At 44.9% G+C, this 23458-nt stretch overlaps 1 protein-coding gene and 1 non-coding gene across 5 annotated transcripts in view; one reads left to right on the top strand and one right to left on the bottom strand.

Annotated features, from left to right (window-relative positions):
* Positions 1 to 23458, bottom strand: part of Cacna2d3 (calcium voltage-gated channel auxiliary subunit alpha2delta 3) — a 918594-nt gene that overhangs the window by 75342 nt on the left and 819794 nt on the right. For all 4 annotated transcript variants that reach the window (XR_003846886.1, XM_008851835.2, XM_008851836.2 and 1 more), the window contains 4 exons: positions 21314 to 21375; positions 20203 to 20247; positions 10889 to 10951; positions 5428 to 5498 (listed from right to left, as the gene is read on the bottom strand). Coding sequence is in view for 3 of the 4 variants with exons in the window: in XM_008851835.2 (XP_008850057.1) it covers positions 5428 to 5498; positions 10889 to 10951; positions 20203 to 20247; positions 21314 to 21375 (241 nt within the window). In the remaining variant the exon portion in view is untranslated. The remainder of the gene's footprint in view (positions 1 to 5427; positions 5499 to 10888; positions 10952 to 20202; positions 20248 to 21313; positions 21376 to 23458) is intronic.
* LOC115067474 lies at positions 10105 to 10211 on the top strand. Its single transcript, XR_003846889.1, has one exon. It is a non-coding gene; the product is annotated as a U6 spliceosomal RNA (small nuclear RNA).

Genomic DNA, 23458 nt, shown 5'->3' with positions numbered 1-23458 from the left:
CCAGTGTTCTTAACCACTGAGACATCTCTCCAGTTGGTTTTAAAACTTTTACACTTTGCTGCATTGCATGTATAATTGGAATGTAGTCTTTTACACCATATTCTTTCTTGAAAGAGATACTTTCTTTGTGTAAGTACTAAACAATATCCCATTACTAACATGAACATTTACCAGTTCTTAAAGCTATAATACCATGGAAAATTCTTGACACATCAGTTAACTTTTATGCACAGCTAATTAATTTCTAGATCATATTAATAAGTGCACTACTAAATATTTCAAGTAGATTTAAAGAATGAGATAAAAGAAATTGTGATTCGTGGAAAAGATCTTTCTACATACGGGAATATCAAGAAATTTTCACTATGATACAATATGCTATTTGTAAGAGAAAAAAATAGGCCATTTCTGCTGGGCATTGTAAAAACCATGCTGTAGTTGAATTATATTGTGCAAGAGTTGGTACACGTGCTTAATTATGGCAAGTTAGAAAACCAAGACTTCTGTAATTAAAGTTTCAAGTAGGAAGTGGGTATACCTGTAGCCCTAGGTCAGATTTGACCAGCTCAAGGTCCATGTTTTGATGACGACATAATTAAGGCTGAGAGAGACTGAGAGACAGGTCCACAGCCACACAGTTGCAAGTCTGATGTTCAACTTGAGCCTTGCTTCAACACTAGAACATCACAGGGGCTCCATCAAGAACCTTGAACATGTCAAACATGGTGGCTCATGCCTGGAATCCTAACCCAAAGGGAGGGGAAAAAAAGAACTTCAAGTTCTCTCCTAGAGCTGCGTTTTCTTATTCTTGCTGGATATTTGCCATCACTGAATTTGCATCCCTGGAAGTGAGAGTGGGGAGAGGGAACACGAGTTCTAATGTACAAAGGGACATGGAACTGGCCAATGACAGAGCTAGAGAATATGCACGCTAAAAAATACAAGTTCAAGGCTTTTATTAGAAAGAAGCGTGAGTGAAAAGAGAAAGAACCAGACTGAGAAACGCTCAGCGAGCACTATTCAGGGAGTTGTCTTACTATCAGTAATAAGAATTTGAAGTCCTCTGTCTGGAAGACCAGACCACAAGCTGACCTGGCACAAAGCACCACAGAAGAAAAGGCGTATCTAAGGGTCTAAGGGTTTGTCAATTTCAACTGAGAGCAATCTGGGTGATCTCATCACTTAGTCTGCTTCCCATCCTGCAACCTTGACTCTCCAGATAAGGTGCTGCTGAGCCAACGCCTTCCTGTACCACTAATAAAGCTCCACACAGAACACAGCACCGGGGTGGGTAGACAGGTCAAGAACAGAGGGCAGAAACATCTTGCTGTGTCCACACTAGAGGCTGTTAGAATCTACCTCTGCTACAGACTTGGGCAAGTCCTTGGTCTTTCCAAGACTTATGATTTCCATCTATAAAATGGGTTTGTGATAGATTTATCCCAGAGGCTAGCCCCACACACCTGTGGCCTGTGTCATTCCACAGCTCTGCACTTACAAAGGTTCACGCTTGATTCAATGCTCTGCTGTCAGTGTCTAGAAAAACTGGAGACTCCTGTACAAAGGTGCCACATTGCTAATTTGCTCTGGGTCCTACTACTAGGCAACTGGTTCTGTTTCACAGAGCTGTTGGGGGTTGCTTTTAAGAAGACCTAGGTGGGACATGTTGATGCACAGCTGAAATCTCAATACTTGGGAGACTGGAACAGGAGAATCACTACAACTTGAAGACCAGCCTGGGCTAATTAGTGGGACAAAAGGGAAAGAAAGAAGGGAGGAAAGGAGGAAGGGAGGGAGGGAGGGAATGAGGGAGGGAGGGAGGGAGGGAGGCAGTAGCTATTTGAAAATATATTCTTATGTTTTAAAATCATAGAGGAGATTCCAAAGCAATCATCAGTAATTGAAACTCTAAGACCTGATTTATTCTCTGAGAATTCCTGATGGGATGATGAAAAGATGCTTGTTCAAAATGTGATGTGGTTTTACAGGCAAAAAAAATAGGATGGCGAAGAAAAGAGGGACAGAAACAAGAAATATAAGGGAAAAAGGAAGAGAGATAGATAAAGGGATGAGAAAAGGGGGGAAGAAGGAAGAAAGAAAGGAAGAAAGGAAGGAGGGAAAGGGGGAGAGAGGAAGAGAGGGCGGGAGGCAGGGAGGGAGGGAGGGAGGCAGGGAGGGAGGGACAAAGGAACAAGGGAAGAAAGGGGAAAAAGCAAAAGAAAAGAAGGAAGACCATAGTCAGACCCAGCTTGGCTGTGGCAGATTTTCAGAAGAGGAGAAGACAGCAGGTTATTTTGTCTGCACTGCTGAAGCATCTGTTCTTGGCTCCTGATCTCTGGGTCATATGGAAGCTGGTGGGACAGTCTCAAGACAAAGATTCAGCTACTGTGAGCAACAATGAGTATTGCTCTTAGTGGGTTTCACATGTTGCTGCAGATCTGTCTCGTAATCCTTCCAAGCAGTGTATTTGTTCATAGGAACCACATACTCAGAAGTGGCTATTCTTTCCTTCTGAGAGTACTGCCAGGTAGAACGGACAGGTCATTGGGCCACCAGTTACCTGGGCAGAATGATCAGAGAAAGGCCCGCTGCCATTTAGGTGAGGATAGCAGTCAGGCTTTGCCACTGCTATGTCCCAGATACTGAGAAAATCAGTTTAAAGAGGAAAGCCTTGTTTGGACCCTAAATTTCAGTCAGATTAGCTCCATCATGGTGGGAGGGCATGGCGAAGTGCAGCTCACATCACGATAGCCAAGAAACACAGAAACGCAACATAGTACCGGGCCAAGGCAAGAGACAACCCAAGGACCCCCCCCCCAGTGACCTAGTTCCTCCATCTAGGCCCAACCTCCTGCCTTTAACACCTCTTAATAATGCTATCCTGCTATGAGTGAATCAAAGGATGAATCCATTAACTAGGTCTGAGCCCTTATGATCTAAGTGTCCCTGAAATCCCCCTCACAGATACACTCGGGAGTGCTTAAGCACTCTCCTAGGTGATTCTTAATCTAATAGGCTTGACCTTCTTAATACTCATAGCAAGCACTGCTTCCTGCCTTCCTGGATGATGGAACGCCAAGACCCTACCCAGGAGACAGCCAAAGGGGAGGTTGGTGGAGACAGATAGGGTTCTCCTCATTAAGCCCTCTTGGAAGGTGTGTTTGGCTCTGATATGTGAGGCTGATCAATGCTGGAAATGTACCAGCAGCAGCATCCAAGATGCTAAGAGGAGATATTAGCTCAGTGCACCATCCTATGTGCTACCAGATCAAACCATGCCTCCAAAGCAAGACTGCCTCCAGGTACCCTGCATGTGGTGTGATTCAGCTTAGCATGGGGAATGGCTTCTGTCCCAGAGGCTTGGCAGTTACTTCTATCGACCTCCTTCCCCTGTTTCTGAAATCCACATCTTTGGAAGGGCTGTCAGTCTTGTGCTCTCAACAAGCTGGCTCTTTGAGGGAAAAAGGCAAGGGCATTTGCATGTGATCTCAACTACAGTTGCCCCATACTAGAGAGACCTCTCCCTCCAGGTGTCATGGGTGTATGGTTGTAGAGGAAACAGTACCTGGCATCACACAGACAGCAAAGCCAAGAACGAGCCAAGATCAAGAACAACAAAAGTCAGCAGCTGGCAATTATGGAGCCATTGTGGGTCCCAGGCACTGGGCTAAGACCTTGATGCTTACTATGATGCCATGGCCACTGATGGAACCCTTCATAAGTGAATATTATTACCATCTTCATGTGACACACAGGACTCAAGCTTGGAGAAAGAACTTGACCTAAGTCATGCAGATAGATAGTAAATGTCACAGCCTGCCTTTGACTTCAATCCACCAAAATCCCAACTCTTCATGGCTCACCTGGCCTCAGAAGGGGTCCTTCAAAGTGTAACCTGAGGCTTGTCAGCCTCAATGGTAGCAGCTCCTGTCCTAACCTAGTCAAACCCTCAGCCCTTCCTTTTTCTGAAATATGTTGTCTAGTCTTACAATAAAAGCAAGTTCTAGACTCATGCCAACCATACTTCTCCCACATTAAAGAGAAGATTGGAAATTTCAAATTCCATTGTAACTGGCTCTTCCTCTCATCAATTTGAAACAAACAGCCAAGAAGATGGTGGTGGTGTTGTTAAAGACATTGAAAACTAAGTTTCAAATGAGAAACGCATGTGTGATTAGTCTTCATTTTGCGTCTCTCCTCCAACCCTACCTAGAGCTGAAAAACATGTTGACAGGACACAAATGTACACAATGACAGAAACGTAGAAAAAAGCAGCAGTGCCTGGACGGCAGAGCACCCAGAACCTGCTGTCATGGGAAGCTTAAGTCAGAGAAAAGGCTACAGCAGCCCGAGGCCAGGTCTAAGTGAGTCAGACTCCTGAGAACAGTGTTTGACTTGCTGGGAGGAAATGAGACAGGAGCGCTTCCTTATCTGCTTCAGTCATGCTGAGGGCAAGTGAGTGTCAGAAAGCCATGGCTTCCTCCCACGTCTTATAGCACTTGTCTCCTCCCCACATCCTTCTGACACAAACAAGTTACAGAATTTCCAGCATTAGATTTATTAGCTCATCGGTTTTGAATCTCTTGCTCTCAGCACAATGCCCGGTTGGTCTTGCTGAATGGCTTCAAAGTCCAGTTTCTTGAGCTAATACTTCCTTTGCAGTCAGTTATGGGAAGAGTCATAAAAGGGCCAGGGGTGGGGGCACCTCCAGCTGAGCTGCAGAGCCATCACTGCTACTACATACATACAACATCGAAGAGGTCCTTATTCTTCCTGAGAAGGCAAGATCAGGAAGAGCTCTGAGGAAACCCCCGGACACCCAGACCGGGGAGCATTGGCTTTCCCCACAGGTGTTCTTAGGAGCAATGCTGGCCCGGCTCTGGGAACATGGGGCCAGGAGGAAGCTGTTTTAACCAGCCTCTGCTCAGGGTCACAACCAGTCGAGAGGTACCTATTACTTGTGAGATCTGGGTTCTCTAGCAGTGGATTCCATGCACCTAAATCAGGAGATGGTTGAGGAACACTCCCTGGATTTGCTAAAATTCTATCAGTAAGTGTCAAAATATCACCTTCCATATCCAAATCCCTAATCTCCAGGGAGGACTCCTGGTTCTTAAGGAAAATGCATTCCTCCTTTCCGCTCAGGTGAGAACTTTCCTGTATTCACTCCAACCTGCATGAATCAAGTCACCATGCAGACTCTTAAATACTAGCCTCTGATCAACTCCATGCCGAGAGGACAGAGCTGATTCTCCAAGACCGAGCCCCTGTGCAAGGTGTAGACTCTCAGTGTAGAGGCTGAGGGGCTGAACTCAGTGTAGTGCCTGAATACAAGTGGGAACCAGCTATGTGGGCAATCCAGGGCTTGCTTTATTTGACCTCAGTTTGTTTTATTTAGGTAAACTGAGAGGACCATAAAATCCTTACCGTTTGAAGGAGCCCATTGATAACAATTTGTTCATCACAGCTCCCTCGACCTCACCGAAGAAATCTCCAGTCTGTGGGGAAAACAAGCAGCCATGAGAGGAGGGTAGATAGGTAACACATTCAACCATCAGAGAAGAGAGGAGAGTAGACTGTGTGTGTGTGTGAGAGAGAGAGAGAGGTGTGTGTGAGAGAGAAAGAGAGAGAGAGAAAGAGAGAGGTGTGTGTGAGAGAGATGTGTGTGTGAGAGAGAGGTGTGTGAGAGAAAGAGAGAGGTAAGAGAGAGATGTATGTCTGTGAGAGAGGTGTGTAAGAGAGAGATGTGTGTGAGAGAGAGAAAGAGAGAGAGGTGTGTAAGAGAGAGATGTGTGTGTGAGAGAGAGGTGTGTAAGAGAGAGATGTGTATGTGAGAGAGCGAGAAAGAGAGAGGTGTGTAAGAGAGAGATGTGTGTGTGTGAGAGAGAGGGAGAGAAAGAGAGGTGTATGAGAGAGAGATGTGTGTGTGAGAGAGAGAGGTGTATAAGAGAGAGATGTGTGTGTGAGAGAGAGGGAGAGAAAGAGAGGTGTATAAAAGAGAGAGATGTGTGTGTGAGAGAGAGAGGTGTGTAAGAGAGAGATGTGTGTGTGAGAGAGAGAGCAAGAAAGAGAGAGGTAAGAGAGAGAGATGTGTGTGAGAGAGAAAGAGAGAGAGGTATGTAAGAGAGAGATGTGTGTGAGCGAGAGAGAGAGAAAGAGAGAGAGGTGTATAAGAGAGAGATGTGTATGTGAGAGAGAGGTGTGTAAGAGAGAGATGTGTGTGAGAGAGGTATGTGTGTGTGAGAGAGAGAGGGAGGGTGAGGGAGAGGTGTATGTGTGAGAAAGAGAGAGAGGGAGGGAGAGGGAGAGGTGTGTGTGTGAGAGAGAGTTGTAAGAGAGAGATGTGTGTGAGAGAGGTGTGTAAGAGAGAGATGTGTGTGTGAGAGAGAGGGAGAGAAAGAAAGAGAGGTGTGTAAGAGAGAGGTGTGTGTGTGAGAGAGGGAGGGAGAGAAAGAGAGAGAGGTGTGTAAGAGAGAGATGTGTGTGTGAGAGAGAGGGAGGGTGAGGGAGAGGTGTATGTGTGAGAAAGAGAGAGAGGGAGGGAGAGGGAGAGGTGTGTGTGTGAGAGAGAGGTGTAAGAGAGAGATGTGTGTGAGAGAGAGGTGTGTAAGAGAGAGATGTGCGTGTGAGAGAGAGGGAGAGAAAGAGAGGTGTGTAAGAGAGAGGTGTGTGTGTGAGAGAGAGAGGGAGAGAAAGAGAGAGAGGTGTGTAAGAGAGAGATGTGTGTGTGAGAGAGCGAGAAAGAGAGAGAGGTAAGAGAGAGGTGTGTGTGAGAGGGAGAGAAAGAGAGAGGTGTGTAAGAGAGAGAAATGTGTGCGTGTGTGAGAGAGAGATGTGTAAGAGAGATGTATGTGAAAGAGAGAGGTGTGTAAGATGTGTGTGAGAGAGAGGTGTGTGAGAGAGAGAGGGAGGAAGAGGGAGAGGTATGTGTGTGTGAGAGAGAGGTGTGTGTGAGAGAGAGAGAAAGAGAGAGAGGTGTGTAAGAGAGAGATGTGTGTGAGAGAGAGAGAAAGAGAGGTGTATAAGAGAGAGAGGTGTGTGTGAGAGAGAAAAAGAGAGGTGTATAAGATAGAGATGTGTGTGAGAGAGAGGTGTGTAAGAGAGAGATGTGTGTGAGAGAGAGAAAGAGGTGTGTAAGAGAGATGTGTGTGAGAGAGGTGTGTAAGAGGGATGTGTGAGAGAGGCTATGTAGTGAATTCAAGGCCAGCCAGAGCTACATGAGATCCTGCCTTTAAAAAAAAAAAAAAAAAAAAAAAAAAAAAAAAGGGGGGGGGGGGAGGGAGAGAGAGAGGTGTGTAAGAGAGAGATGTGTGTGTGAGAGAGAGAAAGAGAGAGAGGTATGTGAGAGAGATGTGTGTGAGAGAGAGAGAAAGAGAGAGAGGTGTGTGGGAAAGAGGTGTGTAAGAGAGAGATGTGTGTGTGAGAGAGAGAGAAAGAGAGAGAGGTATGTGAGAGAGATGTGTGTGAGAGAGAAAGAGAGAGAGGTGTGTGGGAGAGAAAGAGGTGTGTAAGAGAGAGATGTGTGTGTGAGAGAGAGCAAGAAAGAGAGAGGTAAGAGAGAGAGATGTGTGTGAGAGAGAGAGAGGTATGTAAGAGAGAGATGTGTGTGAGCGAGAGAGAGAGAAAGAGAGAGAGGTGTATAAGAGAGAGATGTGTATGTGAGAGAGAGGTGTGTAAGAGAGAGATGTGTGTGTGTGTGTGTGTGTGTGTGTGTGTGTGTGTGTGTCCTGCCACTGACAGAAGCCAGAGGTAGATTTTCAGGACTCCAGTTGCAGAAAAGTAGGAACAGCTGTAACAGTCACAGCAGCTGTGGGGTCAGAAAACTAGTGAACAGATTGGAATGTCTCCACCATATATCAGGGATGTTGTATAACATGTACTCAATGCAAAAATTAAGACACACATGTACACACACACACACACACACACACACACACACACACACCCTTGGATGGGGTAGGCATTAATCTATAAATAATCCCTTCTGATTAAAATGCTACTTCTACAGACACAATGAGGCTATGGAAAGGCTTCCTAAGCAGTAATAAAAACAACTGATTATAATCCCTAGATGATCTGCTTAGGGAAATAGAACAGTCTACTTCCTAAGCCCTATAAATTTCTTGCAATTGAGAACCCATCCTTTCTTAAAATCATTTTCTGAGGCGTGCTATCATTTTATCCATGGGCTGTTAATACAGTGACCAAGAGGAAGACCACCGAGCCCCTTGAGGAGACAAGGACAGACCCTCTACTGACCTATCCCTGCACCTGCTGCCATCTTCAGATCACTGCTGAGCTAAAGAGTTGGCAAGTCTAATTCATGCTATGACAGGATTTGCAAACTTTGCCTGGTGAAATGAAGGATTAACATCATCCTGCATGCTCTCCAGGTTTCTGGAATCATTAAACTGGAGGTGTCCGAAGGGGAGGGCACACGCACTGTGGAGGAAAAAGCTTGCAGTAGACAGACCTCTATGGTACCGTGGAATGAGCCAGTAAAGAGTCATTGAGAAGTCCCATTTCTATTCTGGGTCCAGAACTTGGGGGGAGGATACTACAGTAAGAGTCTAATCCCGTGTTTTCCTTAGGCATTGAGTGACCCCAACCCATATTCTATTATACTTACCTTAGTGACCTTGACCCCACTCTCCAGAGTTCATAGGCAGTGAGGTGTGTGTGTGGGTGTGTATGCGTGTGTGTGGGGGGGTGTGCATTTGTGTGTGTGTCTGTGTGTCTCTGTGTCTGTATATACTTTGGCACTTTGGAAAAAAGGGTCAAGAAGAAGAGGAGAAAGGAAACATTGCTTTGACTGAACATGAAGCACATCCTTTTCCTCTAGAGGGAAACATGGAAAGTTTGCATGCTCTGTGGGTATGCATCGCTGCTAGGAGCAAGAACACATTTGTATTTTATGTGTGTAAATATGCCAGTGTCAATGGAACTGGTTGTTAGATGAAGAAGAATTATCCTAATTGGGGTACAGGAAGCCAGACAACATCAAACAAGCCCAGGCCGAGCAGGCTGGCAGGCTGGCTGGGTAATGCTGCAGGTCTGTTCAGGAAGAAAGCAGGGTACGTGCAGCAGGCACAGCCTTCTGAGTTGCTGCTTCCTGTCTCAGTGGTCTGATGGACATTTTGGTTGTGTCAAAAACTAGCCTTGTTCCATGGGCTCATTTTCCTACCTTAAATCCCACTAACTGCCCAATGGCCAGAGATGTGTGTGGGTATCAGAAGTCTGAGGTACGTTTAAACATTCTCAGAAAGTACAATGGACATACAATTTCTCAAGTTTTCTGGCTGGGTGTGGTGGCTCATGCCTTTAATCCCAGCAATGGGGAGGCAGAGGTGGGTGGATCTCCATGATATTGAGACCAGCATGATCTACATAGTGAGCTCCAGGCCAGCTGGGGCTACAGGGAAACATTACCCCCCCCATAAAAATGAACGAATTTAGTGAGGATTAATGGACACATAAGACTGTGGGCTCCTGAAGCATTTCAAATCATTTTAAAGGAAGATATTATAAAAATCTTATTTTAAATATTTATTTTTATATGGTCAATCATCCTCAGTTTAGAATTTCTCTGGAGCCCAATACAACTTAAGTCAAACTAGCTAAAGACAACTGGCACTAGAAACCATCTGTCTCTCCTGCTACCTTACCTGGCTACCTGACTGCTAACTTATCTGTGCTTTACCTGTTTTAATATGCTAATGCAAATTTCTAATGGTAGTAGCTTCAATGTAGAAGGTTTGAATGGAAAACTCTGTTTTATTACTGTACTGCTGTTGACGTGAACTCTCATTGGCATCCACGTGAAGTTTCACAGCTTGCTCCCCGCCCCGCATCCCTCACATTGTGCAGAGCTCAAGCAAGTGAATATTCCTCATCTATCCTGAAAAGCCCAGGTAATCCTTAAACTTAGATGCCTAAACAGCAAAAGTCAGAAAGAAAGCCATAGATGGAAACCACGTTAGAGTATGTTTCAGTATGTGCATAGGGGCTAAACGTCAGGAGAAATTCTCCTTGAAGATGTCCAAACTCTTCAAAGCACCTCTACCCATCAAGCAAATATTATTTTTTTAAAAAACCTCTCTCTCTGTGCTCGCTTCGGCAGCACATATACTAAAATTGGAACGATACAGAGAAGATTAGCATGGCCCCTGCGCAAGGATGACACGCAAATTCGTGAAGCGTTCCATATTTTTGGCGCTATCACACCCAGATTTAGCCTGCATCCCTCTTTACCGCTAAACATGCGGAGCCACTTTTCTTGCCTGGGACATTCTCTCTCTCTCTCTCTCTCTTTGCATGGAAACATATGGTGAAATGTGTGAAATATGTGTGTGTGCCTAAGCGTGCCATGGTGTATTTGGAGGTCAGACAACAACCTTGGGTGTCAACCCTTGCCTTCTACCTCCTTTGAGACAGAGATTCATTCACTGTGTATGCCTGGCTAGCTGGTCCACAAGATTTTAGGATTTTCCTGTCTCTACCTCCCATACCTCCCATCTTACCATAGCAGTGTTGGATTTCAGATGTATACTGTGGTACCCAGCTTTACCCACTGAAACTTTTAGCCCTTGGCAAAAATTGTGTACGTGGCAAAAACAACTCTGACACAAAGAATTCTGTAAATTGAACATTTTATGAGTAAGAGAACAGGCCCTGGGCTCTGCCTACTTCTGAGATATGCTCCAGGAAGTAAATGTGCTTTGGGGCCTGCTGTGACATTCTTAGACAGATGGAAATGAGGTTTTACAGTATGCTATGACCTCCGGCATACAGAACATTGTCTCTGAGATTTAATGCCAGTTTGTCACCACCCTGGTCCCAAGCACCTTCTGATCCCTTTACATTGAGTTGGGAGGGATTTCTCACTTACCTGTGTATAGTCTTCAGACACCAGAATGAATCCATTATTGTCTATGAGGTAACAGTTCACAGTCTAGAAAATCAGAAAGCATACTTTCAACTTGGGGGCCTCAGACTGCTTTTATACATAATGACGTATTTCCAGTCTCATAGAAAAATAAAAAAACCCTCTCTGGGAGGTGGGGGGAGTTGAATTCAGGGAATTGAAAATGCCTGCTGGCCCTGTGAGTTAAGGACATGGTTAAATTAAATCCAGGGTCTACTCTGCAAATCCAAAAATGTCAAAACAAGGACAAACACAGAATAAGCTTTGGGAGACCCAAATTGGGATAAAATGGCCATGCATAGAAAACAATGAATTGCCTTTTGACTGGGTTTTCCTTTATATTTTCAGGGAAGGAAGGGTTCAGAGACCCTCAAGCTTACATTTTTGGTGGCTGCAGTGCAGGCTGTTTTGAAAACCAAATGCCAGAACAACGTCATTACACTAATGATGTATTAATGAAAACACCGTGTCAGCTCAGAGGACCATCAGGGGACCAGGTAATATTTTTTAATTTGTTCATAGGCTCAGGCGTGGGGGAAGGGACGACCTTCTGTAAAAAGGGGCCCCTCAGGCCTCCTAAAGGTTTTCAAACAGTGTTTTAATTGGGAGCTGGCTGTGGGGGCAGGGTTGCTAACTTTTGGTAGCTCAGACTTATAAATTGTGGCGAACAAGGTAAAGCAAACCTCTGCTTCCCCCACGTTCCTTTAATCTCCAGTGAATGGTTTGCTACAGGCGAAGTTTTAATTATAGTGCTGTGGAGTTTAAACTTAAGGCTTAATTCTGTCCTTGATGTAACTCAGTTTCTATTTATTGCAGCTTTACATAGGGACTGCAACGTTTAATTTGTAACATATCTTTACCCTGAGCTAAATTCCCCCTAGCTCCAGGCCACCGTGGGGCTGGTGTTTTGGGGGACACTGGCCTAGGCACAGGGTTGGTTTTTGCCCAGCATGAAAGGACAGCAGTGAGGTCAGAAAGGTCTGACTTAAATTTCTAGTCATGGGGGCCTGGAGAGATGGCTCAGCAGTTAAGAACACTGACTGTTCTTGCAGAAGACCCAGGTTCGAATCCCAGCACCCACATGGCAGCTAACAACTGTCCATAACTCCAGTTCCAGAGGATCCCACAGTCTCTTCTGTCCTCCACAGGCATTGCACAACACAGATGCACTCACCTACATGCAAGCAATACACGCATACACATAAAATAAAAATAATAAATAAAAGTTTTTAAAAATTTCTAGTCATGGACCATGGAGACTGGACAGATTAAAAGTACAGCAAGCACCCTTTAGAGTAGACTTGACTACTTGGACGAACAACAGAGCTTGGCCAAAGGATCAGATACGTGCTATCTGTAGAAGCTTTTTGCCTTGGGGACACTCTCTCCATCCTGCAGGGAGTCATGATAAATCATCCTCATGCCTCTTTGAAGAAGCAATCACATGGGCCCGTGTTTCTGGTATGGTAGTCACAAGCTTTGTATAGATTTAGGGCTTAAATTTAATTTAAACTTGGTGAAAATTAAGTAAAAATTCAGTTGCCTAGGTGGTGTGAGTCCCATTTCAATGCTCTGCACCTATGCTGATAGTGGTTGTGCTTATCCATCAATGTAGAGAATTGCTTTGAACAGCAGTGTTGTGGTTAGACCATGAGTGTCACTCATGGGGCACTTAAGTAGATCCCTGTCCTTGCTGATTTCAATGTCAGGATATTCATTTGCAGATAGAAGTACTCCCCCAGCACTTAGCCCACGCACTCAGTCGGCAAGCATGCATTGAGTCCCTGAGTAGTTCCCTCATTTAGACATTGACTAGCCAGTTCCTCACTGCTGCACAGGGAGTCTGAAGTTACCCCAGTCTCCTCTGCAATTTCCTGTACAACATTAATTCCTACCAAACATTCTTGACCAATTATTACTCTTGCAATTATACCTGTATCTCTGGTCAGTACCATCGTCTAATGTTGTAAATACTGGGCAATACAATACAGCTAACAAGGCAAATTGATTCCAAGAATCAAGGAACTCTTGAGAGAGGCACATGTCATGAAGGCCACAAGAACGATGATGGGGAACAGTTCCAACCACACAGGAAGCTGGGGGCACATTAGGATGGGTCTGAGGTAGCCACAGCAAGAAGGAAAATTACCACACAGGGGCAGGAGAAAGGCCTCCTAAGACAATGGTTCCCAAAGCAAGTGACCAAAAGAGGGCCCGGTGGATTGATCAGATTCCTGGCCACCTTGGCCCCTTCTGTGGTCCTTCCTGGCCCCCAAGCCACACCTGAGCTGTTCTTTGTTTGGGATCAGAGTTGCAATGATCACCAAAATTTTTAAATAAATATTTCATAATTTTTCCTTAGCACAAAATTTCAGTGAAAGTTGTTATCATTAGTTGTAAACATTCGGTTCCTGCTCTGTTGCCTCCTACACTCCTCACAGTAGCTAGTGCTGGCTAGGAGGGAGGACATCAGAACACCAGCGTTTAGGATGTGCAAACCACCCTCCCCCAGCCAGCCTCAAGAAGAACGAGCATTCTATAGCCGAGGCAAAGACTGTTCCTTTTTTATTATTTATTTATGTACTGCATGTGGTGGGGGAGTGTATGTGTATGGTGTATGCACATATGTGGGTGTCTGTGCCCATGTGCACTAAAGTCAGAGGAAGACATCAGTCTCTGTCTTCTTGCCTTCAGACAGGCCTCTCACTGAACCAGAAGTTCACCCTGTCAGCTAGACTGGCTGACTAGCAAGCTCCAGGGACCAGCCTGTCTCCATCCTGGAATGCTGGGGTTACAGACATAAGCAACCATGCCTGGATTTTTACATGGGTGCTGGGAATTAAAACTCAGATCCTCATGTTTACACAGCAAGTACTCTTAACCACTAAGTCATCTTCCCAGCTTCCCCCACTTAAAAAATCTATTATGCAAAAATAAACAAGCTATAGAGAGAAAGGAGTGGCAAGCTTGGGCGAACACAGTTGATTACTATCACAGGAAGTAACTTTTCATAAAATGTTGTGAAGAAGAGGAGGAAGAAGAAAAGGAAGAGAAAGAGAAAGAAGAAGGGGAGGAAGAGGAAGCGGGATGGCAATCTCAGTTCACATAGCCTTTCTTTTCAGATGGCCAGGGAAGGATTATCCCCATGGACAGAGGAGAAAACTGAGGCCCAAGGTCATCTAAGCAGGTGGGATTTGAATCCAGAGCCTGTGACTCCAGAACTTAGACTTCTACTACTGGCTGACTTCCAGAAGACACCAGGATATAGTTAGGGACTCAGGGTCCCTGCAAACCCTCAACCTTAGACAGCTAAGGGAGATCCTGTCTGCCACAGTAACCACAGAGTAAGCAAAGGTCCAAAACAAATGGCAGAGAAGTCAGGCCATCTCCATACCAAGTGTTTGGTGTGTTACTGTTATAGTTGAAAATAAGAAAATCTTCAAAAGTGACTGGTGCTTGGGTTTGTTTGATCAGGTACTGACCCCAGTTACAGGATGCTGAGCTCCCTGAGTGCAGCAATTTTTAAGCTAATATCAGAAGCCCAGAAAGTAATCAGACATAGCTGAGGGACTTTCTGTGTGCACCTACCACTTGCTGAGGAATAAACTATGGAAGAAAATGGAAAAGCTCATTACAGGCTAGAATCTAAACAGCACTGGCTGATCCCCTCATTATGGTCAGATTAGTCTCCATCCTACCATATGGGGACAGAAAAAGGAACCAGGAGGCCTCAGCTGCCACTTTTTCCAAAAGCATCATGCGGTGGACCCCAGTTGGTATGCGCTGCTGTGCACTGGCTGGGGGAATAGCATCTGTTTTTTCTATGCTGAGCAAACCAAGCTACATGGAGAGATGGGTGTTTCCTGAACTGTGTATCTAGTTACCGTTTTTCAGGTGTGCCTTTCCTCCCCTTTCTGGGAGGATCTCAGGACAGGAGTTGGCAGCCAGAAGATATCTCATTGGACCTGTTTTTGGCCAAGTTTGAATTTCAAGGTTATATTCAGTAGAACAAGATGTAGTTACCTCATTCTGCACAAGCTGAGGACTGCCACCCCTGGTCTGGACAATCATTAGGAAAGTCACAGGTCAGAAACAGGGTGCTATGCCTCTGATCAGACCAAGGTCACTGAACCTGGAAGGTGTCATTAAGTTTTCAGTACAGGCATACTGTGTTGCCTCCCTGTAAACACTGAAAGGCAAATTTAGTGACCAGATGACTTCCTAAACAGACCTCTCTGTCAACAAGCACTTGAATTAAATTATTACTGAGAAACAGAGTAGTCTGAGGTGAGGGAAAGAGGGAGCATAGGGCCAGCTGTGAGGATCAGCTGGAACAGAAATACCCAGCATCCTGTCTGATTAGTTGTTTTCTCCACATCATACAATTCAGTTGCCTCACCGGTAAACAAACAAACAACAACAAAACCCCAAGATTTCCCTAGTTTTCCTTCTTCATGTTACTTCTCCCAAATGAAATCTAAATGTCCACCCATCACCATGTCCCCAATGGTTCACTAACCGAATGAAGGCTTGTGGGGATCAGCAGCTTCAAGTTAAGACACATAGGGTAAATATAGATGATAGATATATAGATGATAGATAGATACATAGATAGATAGATAGATAGATAGATAGATAGATAGATAGATAGATAGATGATAGATAGATGATAGGTAGATATGGATGATTAGATATAGATATAGATACAGATACAGATATAGATATATATCTGGGGTTGAAACCCACATCCGAGTATGGGAACTCAGAAGTTACAGACTGGAAGGAAAGGATGCTGGGATGCTGAAGAGGAAGAAGACACAGGGCCAACTCCAGTGTTAACTGGAAGGAGATACCAGCCTGGGGCTAAGAGTAGCTTTGGAACCAGAAGCTCTGACTGTTACTATCAATGTGTCCTTGAACAGTGTCTAGGTATTCTAGGAAAGGGTGAGGCAGCCATTGCTATCCCACAGAGGTAGGGTTAGAAGGTTCCATGAGCTGCCCATGCTAATGAAGGATGAGCACCATGTCTGGTACCCAGGAAGACTAGTCACCTGCCATGTATTCTTTTCTAAGCATCCTAATGCTGCATTGCTATAGTACCTTAGAATGGGAAGCAGGGCACAAGTTCTAACAGGTGGTCCTGGAGGCAGGTTGGCTGAGCTTGGTCCTGTTTGTTTTGGGAAGATGCCTTTTGTTTGTTTTGACTGGTGAAACTGACTTAAGAGCTCAGGACTATGCTACATAACAGTTTTGATGTATATGTATGAGAGAGGGGTGGGGGATGAATCTTGTAGAATCTTGCATCTGAGGATAAGGCCTGAGTCTCTGTATGTTAGGAACAGGAAAATGTCAGTCCTCAGAACTTTTTCTCCAGGTCTCCTGACCAGAACTCTAGTATCCCAATTGTGGAACAGACTGACCTTCACCACCTTCCCATCTCTTTCTGTATCTTCTCATTATAGGCCAACTATCTAATCAAGATGGCTTAGTGGCTAAATTACTTGCTGTACACTTGCAAGAATTGGGGTTTGGATCACCAAAACCAAAGTAAATGCCACATGGGTATGGCAGCCCTTTTGTAATTCTAGTCTCAGGAGGCAGAGATAAGAGATCCCCAAAACAAGCTGGTTCTCAAGATGACCCATATCCATAAGCCATGGGTGAGACTGAGTGATCCTGTCTCAATGAATAAGGTGGACAAATGATCAAGGATGATTCACATGAACCCCATACACTCAAACATGCATGCATAAATATGCACTTCACACATGCACATATACAAATAGAAAAGTGTATCATCTTTTAAAAATCATTACTTGCAAAGGGGTCACACTGGAAAGAAATGCTCAGTAGAAGTCACTTGTGTCCCACCTCATAACATGTAAATGATCCTCTGACCCACCCACTGGTCAGCCTTGGGTGTTTCCAGATATTGAGGTACTCAGCTGCTTGGACGTGACCTAGATGTCAGCCTTGTCATCATCAGGGGATCTTTCAGGACTCAGAAAACCTTAGATAGTCATAGATATCATGAGAAGGCAGAGCTGAATTTATTACGAAGCTTTTTCATCTTCTCACAGTTTTCCAAATGCCTCAGTGGGGACAACCTTCTTACCTTCCTCTGTCATTGCAAAATGCTGGTATTGTCAACAGCAGATAAAGGTGGTGGTCAGGTAAGTAGACAGAAAGTCTATACTACTGGGTCATGCAGAATTGGGAGGTGGCTATGACCTTCCTCTCTGCTGAATGACAACCATGCTTCCTTTGTCACCTCAGGGCCCTTGCAAGGGTGTGATCTGCTTCTAAAGCTTTCTCATGCCTTGTGTGCTGTTGCCCACCTCTCTTCCATCTCCACCTCCTGTTGACTCTAATGTTGCTCCTCAGAGATGCCATCCTCAACCAGTGTGCTCCACAACACCGAGTCCAGCTGCTGCTTACCCCTCCTGCTACTCAGTAAGTGCCCGGAAGGCAGGGGCTTCCCACTATGTTCCTGGAGGTCATCCAGGCGCCAGCCCTTAAGAAGCCCTCAACCATCATGGCATGAAGGAATGTGTAAGTGTCTGAATGGTTCCCCCATGGACCCCAAAGCTGACATTCACCCTGGGTTGATGTCTTATAAGTCTTCAGTCAGCCCCATAGTCAGTCTGGCCATTCACATGGGTCCAGTTCATACTAGCCAACTAAACAACTAAAGACCCTATATGGTGGAAGCATACCTGTCCACATATCCTACCCACCCTCATCACAGCACACCCCTGCCTGCTGAGGGGGTGGGGGCAGTGTGTGCCGATGGGGAGATGAGGGCATTTCAGAGACCTCAGGCAAGAAGGGTCTGAGCATTCTGAGAGCAGACCAGGTGTGATGGAACAGCCAGAGGCACGTAACCTGATATGAGCCCCCATAGCTGTTTTTAATGGGGACTTGATCATTGGGGTCAGCTGGGAAGGGGAAGGATTCCATCTCACAGGCTTAGTTACAGGTTACTAAAGGTGTGACAAAGGCAAAGATCTGCCAAAAGAATGGCATCAGTCTGGGTGGGAAGGCAGAGCCAGTTGCCTGGAGCCAAAATGTAACAATCTAAAGGGAGATGGATGACAGGTTCAAAGTACATTCTGGGAGCATGAGCATCACATCGAGGTAAAAACACTGAGGGCCCAGTTAAGGCTTCATTTTTCAAATATGAACCTTAGGGCATTTGAATGCATTTCAGGTAGCAAGGAGTGATCACAGTAGTGATGAGGGCATGGTGGCCCACATTAACTGTGCCTCAGTGTGTGCCATTGTCACCTGGGACTTCAGCCTGGGGTTGGGGGGTGCTGCTTGAAGGGAAGAACAGTTTCAGGCATGTTTGGTTTAGGACTAACAGTAGTGTGTGTCATCTCCAGGATATGTGACACACATTTTTTTTCCTATGCATTCTTCACTGTAATTCTTTGAGTGGGTATTTCTGTGCCCATTGTATGGTGGGAAAAACATAGGCAAAGAAAGGTTCAGAAAATTGTCGAACGTCACATGCTGTACCACCAGAGAGACACCAGTCACTGAACAACACACTGATGTTTCCAATTCCAATGGGGGTCTGCCTTCACTCGTCTTTATGTGGGGATGCACCCAGGCAGTGAGAGTTGTAGGAGAGTATGACCTCTTATTTTATTCATAAAATTGTTTAAGCAACTATTCACATATCTAGCCACTCATATCTAACCACCACTCACCCAACCGAGTACCCAAAGTACCACCCATCTCAGTTCTCTTGCTATAAGCTAGGATTTTTCAATGCTGCCCACTGAGCAAGTGAGGGGCTTAGTACAGGGTTCCACGACACAGGCATTACTGGCATTGGTAAGTGGTGCTGTTCTTGAACTGAGCTCTCCAGTAAGGCATGAGGATGGACATGAGGGTGTAGCTCTTGTCTAACTTGAGTGTATATGTCTTAAAGTCAGAGGGGAGGTCTGAGGCCTCCCCTCTGTGCCACGAAAGTCATCCCTAAACTAACTGATCATAAAACTTCACGGGGAATTCTTTCCTAAGGGAAAATTATTTTTGATCTGATGATCAGAAAAAGCTGGGCTTCTGATGAAACCCTGATTGATTGGCTTTACTCTGTGGATACAGTGAATCATAAATGATAGTGCTTTGATAACAATTTTTCTTTTAAACTGGCAGCTAGACCATTGGGGACCAAGCATTTTTCTGTTTTAATTTCATGCTGGACTCTCTTTTATATGTTTTTCTTTGCTACTTTCTTGAAATCTACTTGTTCTGACCTATGTTTTCCAGGTTGAAAAGAGAAAGGACTGTAAATATCCGATTATAAAGTTTTATTTGTGTGTTGACTGATGTGTAGTAATGCACAGGGAGCCAGATGAAAGGGCTGCTGTGGTTCTGTTCCAAAGCCTGGGCAAAGTGGCCAAGAACGTGGGTCTGGTGGGTCAACCTGGGACAAGGCACATTTATTTCCTCCAATACTGATGTGAGATATTTAAATTCTTTTCCAAAAGTGTGTGTGTGTGTGTGTGTGTGTGGAGAGAGAGAGAGAGAGAGAGAAGGAGAGAGGAATCATCTTGGGAGGGAATCGCTATGGAGGATGAAAACCCATGAGGCTCAGCTTACTAATTAGGAGAAATTAACAAAGTCACTCATTTCTCTTATTTTCATTTTTCTTTCCTCCCTCCCCCCTCCCTCCTTCTCTCCTTCTCTCCCTCCCTTCTTCCCTTCTTTCATTTCTTCCTTTCAGTCATGGCCTTGCTATACAGTCCTGGATAGACTGGAACTTGCTATGTAGACCAGGCTGGCCTTGAAGTTATGGTGTCCCTCCTGCCTCTGCCTCTTGGGTGAGCTCTGGGATTACAGGTGTGCACCGCCATATCTGAGTTCTTTTTTGACCTTCTTACCTGTACTATGAATCAATAGTTCCTACCAATTTCACCTCGTTTTCTGGGGAGTCGGAAGAAAATGAGGCATGGAGAAACAGCATTGGGGGTTGTAATGTGAGCTGAGCCTAGAATGGTAATAATGCCTATTATTTCCTGTAAATAAAATGCCAAAATGCTAATAGTGCTGTCTAGGAAATATGTAAAGCACATTTCTCTGTGAATCAAACTATGTGATCGGAAGGGCAAAGGTAAAGAAACAAAGCAATGCCCTCCTTTGTGTTTTGGAGGCTTGCCCAGAGCAATGTGTCAGACCTGGCTCTGTTCAGAGCAGCATTCCTTCTGTCAAAAGGCACCGTCTGTCACCTCCCCTTGGCCAGAATCAAGCCTAGGGGGCCACCTTACCTCATCATCGCAGCTGATGGAGCATTTACCATCCAGGGAGGCGCACTGTGGGGAGAGCGGGGAACTGTGTTACTGGGGCATCCAGGCATCTGCCACAGCTATGGAGGTCACGGGCCTGATGCAAAGACCAGGTTTCATCCAGAGAGAGGATTTCAAGATGAGACTTGGCTGTGCTGTCTGGAGTCAGCATGAAGTCAGAATAGTGTAATATAAAAGACACAATCTGGGGAGGGCTGGCTTGCTTCCATCTATCTTAATTTATGTTGTCATTCAATACTGATGATATCGTTTTAAGAACTCAGATCTTCTGGTAACAAAAGATATAATTAATGTCATTATTTAGTTTAAAACCATTTCTCAATGACTTTAAAGGGAAACTCCTGTTTGTGTTCTTAGTTTATGGTTTTCTACAGTATCCTAATTATGCATTTAATCCCTGGATCGGTCCCTGGGTTGATCCCATATCTTTTCTGTTGTGAATCGTGCACATAACTGTGGAAGGGCAGTTACGCCTTTCATGTGCCGATCTCATTTCCTCTGGAGCTGTACGCCCAACATTTAGAATTGGGCATGTGGAGACAACTTATCAGTTGCCATTTCTGCTGAATATTGGACAGATACCTCTGAAAAGTCTTAGTCCCGCAAAGGGCAAGCATGCCCCAGAGTTTTCAGTGTGCAATAGCCCTTTGAAGTCCTTTGGAAAGAAAGAGCAGATGCATGCTTTGATAAAGCAGGTCATGTGAAGGCTTTCTACATTGTAATAGAGAGAATCACAAGTAAATAACTGGACATCACAATACAATTAGAAGAAAGTCATTATGAAAAGCACAGAAGGCTCTGATATTAAGAGAGAAACTCCCTTTGGAAATCACTGCCTTGATCTCATAATTCAAACAGTTCCTATGAGCAAACCCCCTGCCTGGCCCAGCATGCGGTGTCTAACATGCTGACAGCCCTGTGTTTTGCAGTGAAATGAATGGTAATCCGAGGAGCGGGCAGTTCGTTTTACAAACATTCATCAGAAACCTGGCACTGTTGGCCTCAGGTACCCACATGGGGACACCTGGATAATAACTGTGGCTAATGCCCCAAGATGCTAATTATACCTTACCTGTCTGCTGGCAGTCCAAAACTTCCTTTGGAAGAATTCAAGTTTCATCTGGATGCCTACAGCTGGGACAAATTATAAATAAAACAAAGCATCAGAGATCCTTTTACACGACTATTTCAGATTGTCGTTGAAAATTATCCATCATGGTGAGGCGTTGACATAAGCATATCAGAAAAGCCTGACAGTGAACCTTGCAACTGCATTCTCTCCTCTTTCAGGTAAGGACATCTCCAGGTTGCCTGTGCTCAGAGCTCCATGTGAAACCAGCTGAATTCAGGGCAGAAGACTCTTTGCAACTAAGTTGCTTTAGTATTCCCCGAAATTGATGTATTTTGGCACCCCACCCCCAACACAGGCTGACCTTAAGCATAAAGATACAGAAACCCATTACTTTTTTGGTTCCTTTTTCAACTATTCCTTTATGAACTGCATGTATTCTGTGTGTGTGTTTTCAAGATACATTTGAATCCCAGCAGCTGTGAGGCTGGTATCTGGATGAGAGTCGCTCTGCTCTGATGTGATTGAGCTTCACTGGCCCCCTAGTGTCCACATCTTTTTAAATTAGTGTTTTGAGAATTTCATACGATGCCTGCTGATCATAATCACCACTTCTTCAACTGCTCCCAGGTCCACCGCTTCACTATTCACCCAACTGTGGGTCCTCTTGTTTTTTCTTAGTGCTCTTTCTTTCCCCCAGAAACTCTAGAGAGATTATACAGTCTGTGTCTATGCGAACCTTCCTAAAACAACAGTAAGGACTGGCTGTGGTGACAGGCACCAAAGGGGAAGGCTCTTGGTGGATCATTAGAACAAGCTCATCATACTTCTCCCCAGGAAGCCAAGCCAGTGTAACTCAAAAAACAAAAGGGCCAGGGCCAAAACTTGGCAGATGGTAATAACACTTTGTTCAAAGAATGAAACGGTTGGACTAGCCAGGAGAGACCATGTACTCTGGTGTGGTTTTGCACACTGAGTCTGGGGTGTACAGTCTCCCTAACTTGGCCATGTCCACATACTATCAGTATATTATGTATCTTTCTATATCTCTTTTAAACACTGATATTAATTTAAATCTAAATAACTCCATCAAAAGAATACACAATGGCAAGATAATGTTCCCTTGATTTTTAGGATTTTGCATATATGCCACCAGGTAAGAGCCTTCCTGTTTGGGTATCTGTGATGTGCTGACTCCAAGAACTTCAGGAGAGGGACGTGGGCTGTTAGCTTAAAGGCAATCAAGTGCATTTCTATTTACTAAATAAACAACTGCATGCCCTGGAACTGATTGGTGACTTGATGTGTTTTTGGAGAGTCTTGCCATCAGTCTTTATACATGGAATTCGGGACTCTAGGATGAGACCAGAGCCAAGCAGGGCTACAGAGTGCAGAGAGGGAACTGTGGAGATGTCATTTCGGTACTCAGTACCCATTTTGCTCCATAATAGGTGTCTTCTGTCATTTAGACCTTATGTCCCCAAGGGCTGAGACCTTTCCTCACTCCCAATGGGACCTCTGCCCCCAACAAGGTGCCAAGTACACAGATCATCTTTTATTAAATGCTAGCTTTGAAAAAGAAATGCTCAAGTGATAGCACGGTTAGAATTACAGAGAAAGATGGTGGAACGCCTTGCGTAGGAACTGTGGTCCCACTTAAATAAAGCATTCTTCAGGGCTGGTTCCCAACACAGAACTACCTGGGGAGCTCTAACAAAAGGCACCGAAGCCAGGGCTACTCCTTCCCTGCCAAGTTCAAGGAATTCAACATTCTGGAATTGTGGGTGGAGGCATTGTTTTTTTCTAAAGATGATTCAAATATATACAGCCAAAGTGAAGGATGGCTTCTCTACAGTCTTTAATAATTTGACTATGCAGACCTACTATGTATGATGTGGGACACCTGGTCAGACTATGTAAGTCCAATTGCTCATCCCAGCCTTAAAGCAAAGGTCAGGGGATTACTGAAGAAAGATGATCTAGGAGTCTGACCTGGTCTTTCAAAAGGCCAGACCAAGGTGAGCATGAGGGTGTAGCTGGAATTCATTCTGGTGCGCCGGCAGCTGAGGGGTGTGTCATGTGCTTAAGAAAGGCTTGGGACAAGCATTTATGGTTTTACCAAAGGCAGGCAGGGTGTGGCAGTAAACT

The sequence above is a fragment of the Nannospalax galili genome, unplaced genomic scaffold (genome assembly GCF_000622305.1).
Source record: "Nannospalax galili isolate Female #2095 unplaced genomic scaffold, S.galili_v1.0 scaffold485, whole genome shotgun sequence".
Lineage (NCBI taxonomy): Eukaryota > Metazoa > Chordata > Mammalia > Rodentia > Spalacidae > Nannospalax > Nannospalax galili.
The sequence above is the reverse complement of the archived record's forward strand: the minus strand, read 5'-3'. Positions and strand labels throughout refer to the sequence as shown.